Here is a 6,744-nt window from a genome sequence, read left to right on the forward strand (position 1 = left end):
TTCACGAATCCTGTATGGTAGGGTAGGTCACACAACTTATTAATGGGAATCCCACTGCTACTTGCAGTACAACGGTTAATCACGTCATATTCTATAAACCGAAACAAAATTAGATTTTTCTCCACTGTCTCCCTCAAGTAATCAAAGTCGTGTTTTCACATTATTATCAATCACAAATTTAGAATTTTCAGGGTTGCTATACGTTGCATTAATGTCATTACTGCAATTGCAGCCAAAGTAGCTGCAATTATTTTCCCCTCTTAATATAAAAAGTTACACATCAAGCTACAATGCAACGGTAAACTAAGGCATTAACACTAATAAACGTAACCAAAAGAAAAAGCATCGACTGAATTTGAATCAAAATGCAAGGAGTTATTAACAAACCTTGTGTAGGCGAAAGCAGGTTCCTTGAACACGTAACAGGAGGTCCGTTTGATGGCCAGAAGACAGAGACCTGAACCGAATCGATAATTTTGCTTAGAGAGAATATATATAACGGAAAAAGGAAAAGAGAAAGAAATAATTATAACGATGTAATTATTACCAGGCGCTGATAGTTGAGTGAAGGAGTGGGGGAGAAGAGGAGAAGGAGGGTGGAGAGAGAGAGGGGGAAGAGGAGGTGGAAGAGAACTCGGGTTCTTCCTCATAGATGGTGTCGATAACACCGAACTGGTGGTTCCACCCGTTACTCATCTATCTAACTATCTTCCTTCTTCCCAAAGATCCTAACGCGCTTTTCAGGGCACACTCAATGCTTCCACTGCTATTTTCATGACCGTATAGGTGTATCAGTATGCTTCTTTGGGAGCTCATAAATATTGGTTCAGGGAAGGCTATTAATGGCACATGTGATTTTGATGACTCATAAATGCCTCTCTTTAATTTCGCCCTTCCCTTCCCTTTCTCTCCTTTTATTTCTTTTTCTACACTACAACCAGTAGTAATAGTCCTGGTAATATATTTTTACACTCATCTCATAATCAAGTCCTCAATATTTTAATCTGTTTTCCAAAATCGGAACAAATCAGATTTTGCATTTATATAAATGGATGGATTTGGGTTTATATGGCCATGTGGCATACCAACCAAGTAATGGACGGCCTAGTTTTTCCTACCATGTGATGTCAACAGTAGCTAACAATCAAAATTGAGTAACCAAAGAAGGACAACAATTTCCTCTCTCTTATAAAATCCAGTAATGCACATGCACTCCAAGCGGTTCTGCATTCTAAAGAAGTAAAGAACAGAATTAACAAATTTATCAACGTAAGATCGAAGACAAAAGCACACACGCTAACCCCATATTTATCATTCATTTATTTTTCCTCTTTCGTGAATTTACCAATCCAAATAATGCGTTACACACTTCTTACTTATTTGCTCAATTTCCATACCTCAAACTTCTGCAAGGTAATAATTATTTTTCCTTAGTCAAAACAATCTCAATTTTTTTTTTACGGTATAAGAATTTCCAACTTTTTTATTTTGGTTATATTTTTATTTTGGTCATATTTTTATTTTTTGGTTATTTGCATTTCAATGTTTTTGGACATTTTTGTCATGGGGAATTTCAGACATTTAAATACCAAATTCGTTTTCCTTTGGGATAAAAGTTAATTATTAAGCCCATTAGGCTGTTAGCCCAATAGGCCCAAGATACGGTCAATTTGGAAATTTGGTCCAATAGGCCCAATACCTGGTAAAAAAAGGACTCTGAAACCCTAGTTTTGAGCTTTTCATATATACACCCTTGCATTGCCGTCACATAGCGAGAGAGAGAAGAGAAACCAAAACCCTTCACATTTCTCAGCACACCAGAGAGTGTAAGTAACAGAGCCAAAATGAAGTACAATCCTAGGGTTTCAAGCAGCCGTAGGAAGAGCCGCAAGGCTCACTTCACTGCTCCGTCCAGCGTCCGCCGCGTTCTTATGAGCGCCCCCCTCTCCACCGATCTCCGATCGAAGTACAACGTGCGCTCCATGCCGATCCGTAAAGACGATGAGGTGCAGGTGGTTAGGGGAACCTACAAGGGCCGCGAAGGGAAGGTGGTTCAGGTTTACCGTCGCAAATGGGTGATCCACATCGAGCGCATCACACGCGAGAAGGTTAACGGATCCACCGTGAACGTCGGAATCCACCCATCGAAGGTGGTGATTACAAAGCTCCGATTGGACAAGGACAGGAAGTCGCTTCTTGACCGCAAGGCTAAGGGTCGTGCTGCCGCTGATAAGGAAAAGGGTACCAAGTTCGCTCCTGAGGATATCATGCAGACCGTTGATTAGTTTGTTCACATTTTCATTTTTCTATATACTGCTACTTAGTTTGTTTCTGCTGTTAGTGTTGTTTCGTATTTTAAAGCTTTAACTATTTTTGGTCGCTAGTTTTTTTTGGAGGGTCTGGATCTGAACAAATCGTGGGATTTTGAGGACTATTATGTTTTGCTTATTTATTGAAATGCTTGACATTATTGCTGATAATGTTTCTTGGGTTTGTTTATTCTGGCTTGGTATAAGCATTGCTATGGTGGCTTGAAGTGCCTGCTCTATAGTGTGCTACTGTCTATATCTCTTGTTTGCTTTTACGGAAGCATAAACCTTTATAGGTGGCACGTAGTTACCCTCCAGGCAGCTGGATTTGAATGTAATTTGGATAGGAATAGAGAGATGGAGACACTAGTACACTTCTCTAGCACCTTGATTACATGCCTCTGTTCAAGTTAAGGGTAGACTCATTATATGATTCCACTATGATGTCATTTTGTGGCTCCTTCACCCTCTCTAGAAAATTGGACTCGGTAAAGTTAAGATGATTCACTTTCAGAAATGCTCCAACCTTGAGAGCTTCTGTGAATAGACTAATAGAGGGATAATTTTACTGTTTTAGTTGTGTACTTGTGTTCTTTACTTGTGTTCTTCAATGTGTGATTGAGGATGTGTCCCAAAGTATGGGAATTAAATAAGTTGTGGCCTAATTTCATTATTTGAGGGAAGTTACTTAATTTGCACCACTCCATCTTCACAAACAGCTCCACACACGGTAACCATAGAACCCACTACTCCCATTTCTCACATCAATCTTCTTCCTCTTCTATTTGCTTTATAAGGTAATAGTCTGATAGAGGTCTCTAAACCGCCCATCGGATCGAATAGCATTTTTCTCTCGTCATAGTTCGTACTTTTTGCATGCTCAGTGTATATAATATTTGATTGATTGATGAACAACGGGACTGAACGCTTGAAACAACAGAAAAGAACTAAGCATGTTAAGTGTGTTATGGTTGGCGATGATGGAATTTGAGATGCATATAGTTTGTTTCTTTTACAAGATTTTTCTTTTCAATGTGGTTTTGTAGGTACACTTTACTATTTTAGATAAGAAATCAGTTTGCATGACGAAAAAAAGACCATTAAGAGATAGGACTAAACAAATCCTCTTTTGTAAAATAAATCGTTCTCTCCATAAGTTTTGTTGGGTCAGAGGAATTTGTTTGTCAAAATTGAAATTTACCTTGTTAATGTCTAAAGGTCGGATATTAATGTTCTCGAGTAGATGACATGACAGATGACGCACATGGTAAGATATTTGCCTTTGATCTTGTCCCTCCTCCATAATATTTGAAGGTGAAAAGAAAAAAGAATATCGCTGTTAAAATTAAAGAGAAAAAAATAATGGCCAAGGGTAGATTTATCCTTTGCGCCTTTTGCTTATGTTATCTTGCATAAAATTAGATCGAGGCCATTACTTCAAAAATATAATTTTAACGTTTTTGGCTGCCATAAGTATCATGCTCTAGTTTCCATGTATCATGCTCTAGTTTCCATTTCCCAACTAAGATTGTGATCTCCCACTTCAAAATAATAATAATATTCGTATCACTGTATATTTTTTACACTTTTTATGGTATAAAAAAATAATGTTTTTTATTTTTTCTCAATTTCTATAATCATCTTTAATAACAAATATGAAAAATATAAAAAAATTGTATATAAAGATAGTGCATACAGAATTCCTATAATAATAATGGGAGAATAATAGGCCATTAACAGTAATCGTGTACTGTATGTGAAAACCGTGCCACCGATAACTATTGAAAGTACAGTTTTAGGGGAAAATGCATAATATAACTTCTCATAAGAAACAGGACTCCTGTATCTCAGAATGCCTTCTAGGCTTCTACAATATAAGAGGGAAACAAAATGTGAAACAAAAAGCAAATGGCGGGTACCAAGTTATTGAAATAATTTAGTCGTCAAGAACCCAGAAACACTCATCAGTGGCACTACTTATTCTGCCCTCACTTCAAGGGCCACCCCAAAAAAATTGAATCAAGTTTGGAATTCATACAATGCATTCTTGAATTAGAGAAGAAAACCCTCAAGGTTTGAGGGCAATTGCCAATCCAAACCTGGGTTTTTTATCTAGGGCCTTGGTATCAACCTCACCAGAAACAGTCAGCACTGACTTTGGTATGATCTCATGCTGCAGGAGGGCGCCAAGCTTTCCATGATTGTTAAGCCTTGCTTTGACCTGTGTAAGATGGTCAACAGCAAAAGAGCCTCCAACTGTGAAAGTGTTCTCATTTGTAGAGAACCTTCTAGTGATCTCTGCAACAGCTGAGCTCATCTTTAACAGGTCCAGATGATGGAGATATGATGCTTTGATGGTGTCACCCTTGTCACCACTGATTGGAAAGTGAAACTTGTTAAATGTTAACTTGGGGCGTTAAAACGGCATTGTTAAGAGATCTCAAACAAGACCATTTTTTTTTGACAGGCACAAGAAGCTTACAGGATTATCGAAGCAGATGAATCGGGTTTTGAGAAACTAATCCCAGCAGTGTACTTAGTAAAACGGCCTGAAGTAGTATCATAGCCTGCCTCACCACCAATCGCAATGCTTGGGGTACCAACAGTGGTAGAAACATCAATGATAGGGGATTGGTTCATTGCAATGGCTGTTGTCAAGGTAGCATGGTCATGGAAGTATTGAACCTCTAACTGCCAATGGCAAATCATACAAACTTCAGAAACAACATAAGCTATTCATTTGGGACAAATTTTACAAGCCAGAAGATGTATATACCTTGCCAGAATTATAATCAGGCAGCTTAACTGAAGCAATAGTCTTGGTGGACGGAATAATGTCAGTAAATGTGAGTGTAGTAGAGATCTGACACAGAAGAGGGTAAACGAATAAGATGATGTATTCGATAATGGAACTATCACTGTATTATAATCTAAAAAAAAAAAATAAAGCAACCCACAATTGAGTCTGTGTCGACTTTGAGATCAACAAGAGTATTCCTATACTTATACTGTGCTGCAACATCCCCAACTGAGTGTCCACCTTTCTTCACGGCTGTTGAAGTAAGGGCCTAAGACAGAATCAAGAAGAAATCAGCTTACCAAAGTAGAAGATGCAGCAAGAGTTACACATTTAGAATGATGAACATTTAGCTCATTGTAACAATAACTAACTGAGAGAAAAACATGCAACTCTAAATAACTAAAAAATGATGTGTACAACCATTAATATACAAGGCTACAACTATTAATTTGATTGTAACTCCCACTTACTTTTACCTATCACACCTTCTCCACCTTCAGATTTATGTAGGAGTCTCAAATAGACACCAATAAATGCCAAAAATTCTAATTCTAAATAAGTGCGAAAAGACATACACAAGTATTCATGGATGCAACTGCAGTTAAGATTCTCCTTAGAACATCACCAAACATGTTCAGACAGAAGATCCTAAGAACAGTACACCTGTACACGACCACCCATCCAATAACTACATTTCTTATTTGTTTGATAGCATCAATAAACCTTGTCCGTACAACGGATTCTCTTAAATGCAATGCGGAATTCGAGTTAAATAATTTTTTGAAAGCAAATTCGTGATTCATTTGGGGGGAAAAAGTCAATACATGAGGAAAAGAAGCTTCTAAATTGGTAAAGGAGCATCGTCATTAACCTCATCATGCTAATACTATATTAACTATAACGCATTGCAAACGGTTCATAGATATAACGATGGATCTCAAACACAAATCCATCATCCCTCATATGTAATACTCCAATTAAGGTAACTAAATGAGAATAGATTGGGTGAAATACGAAAATCCGAAGAGCTTACCACTCCGGCGCCGCTGTAGGTGGAAACAGTGACTTTCTGATCGGAATTGTAGTCCTTAGTCAAAAGATCTACGATCAAAAACAACAAATGCAGATCTATTAAGTCTTTTGGTAGCTTCGAATCAAGAACGAAAAAAATTTGTTACAAGAGATGGAGACTCAGGTAAAAGAGATTGAGAAGAGAGTGAGAGAGCATAATGAGCTTTCACCTTTGGCTTTCTTGCCGATATCGGAGAAGAGTCCCGGTCCCTTGGTCATCTTCGATTTCGTAGCTTACGAAGAGAGAGAATGAGAGAAGGAGAGAGCGAGAGAGAGAGAGAGAGAGAGGGATCTTGATGCACTGAGCCACTGAGCTTCACGAACCAGGGTGTGGCGATGAAATGATAGCCTTTTTCTTTATTTTTTATTTGACATTTAAAAATAATAAAAATTTAATAATTTATCAACTATTTTAATAATAGATTTAAATAATATTAAGTACAATTCTTATTTTTTTTATTAAAAGAATATTTACTGTAAGTTTGTTAAGTAAAACAATTTTTTTAAATATGCTTATTAATTTATTAATAAGTTTTTAATGTACGTCTACTTTTAAATAAAAAA

The 6,744-nt window shown here is 37.2% G+C and overlaps 3 protein-coding genes across 3 annotated transcripts in view; 1 reads left to right on the forward strand and 2 right to left on the reverse strand.

Annotated features, from left to right (window-relative positions):
* LOC107642700 (BTB/POZ domain-containing protein At3g49900) overlaps positions 1 to 1,013 on the reverse strand; it is a 3,331-nt gene extending 2,318 nt beyond the window's left edge. The window contains exons 1-2 of the mRNA XM_016346145.2: positions 548 to 1,013; positions 388 to 457 (exon numbers count right to left, since the gene is read on the reverse strand). Coding sequence (XP_016201631.1) covers positions 388 to 457; positions 548 to 696 — 219 coding nt within the window. The 5' untranslated portion in view covers positions 697 to 1,013. The remainder of the gene's footprint in view (positions 1 to 387; positions 458 to 547) is intronic.
* On the forward strand, positions 1,774 to 2,499 carry LOC107642701 (60S ribosomal protein L26-1; the record flags this gene model as incomplete). The annotated part of the gene is given in 1 exon segment (XM_016346146.2): positions 1,774 to 2,499. A coding segment is annotated over 1 exon segment (512 nt), but the record flags the coding sequence as incomplete, so codon positions are not given.
* LOC107642702 (mitochondrial outer membrane protein porin 2) lies at positions 4,016 to 6,519 on the reverse strand. The gene is made up of 6 exons (XM_016346147.2): positions 6,351 to 6,519; positions 6,143 to 6,210; positions 5,267 to 5,377; positions 5,086 to 5,172; positions 4,792 to 5,000; positions 4,016 to 4,684 (listed from the first exon to the last, which is right to left on the reverse strand). The coding sequence occupies exons 1-6, from the start codon at positions 6,397 to 6,399 to the stop codon at positions 4,378 to 4,380; spliced, it is 831 nt and encodes a 276-aa protein (XP_016201633.1). The 5' UTR covers positions 6,400 to 6,519; the 3' UTR covers positions 4,016 to 4,377.

Source organism: Arachis ipaensis, chromosome B05, assembly GCF_000816755.2.
Source record: "Arachis ipaensis cultivar K30076 chromosome B05, Araip1.1, whole genome shotgun sequence".
NCBI classification, from domain to species: domain Eukaryota; kingdom Viridiplantae; phylum Streptophyta; class Magnoliopsida; order Fabales; family Fabaceae; genus Arachis; species Arachis ipaensis.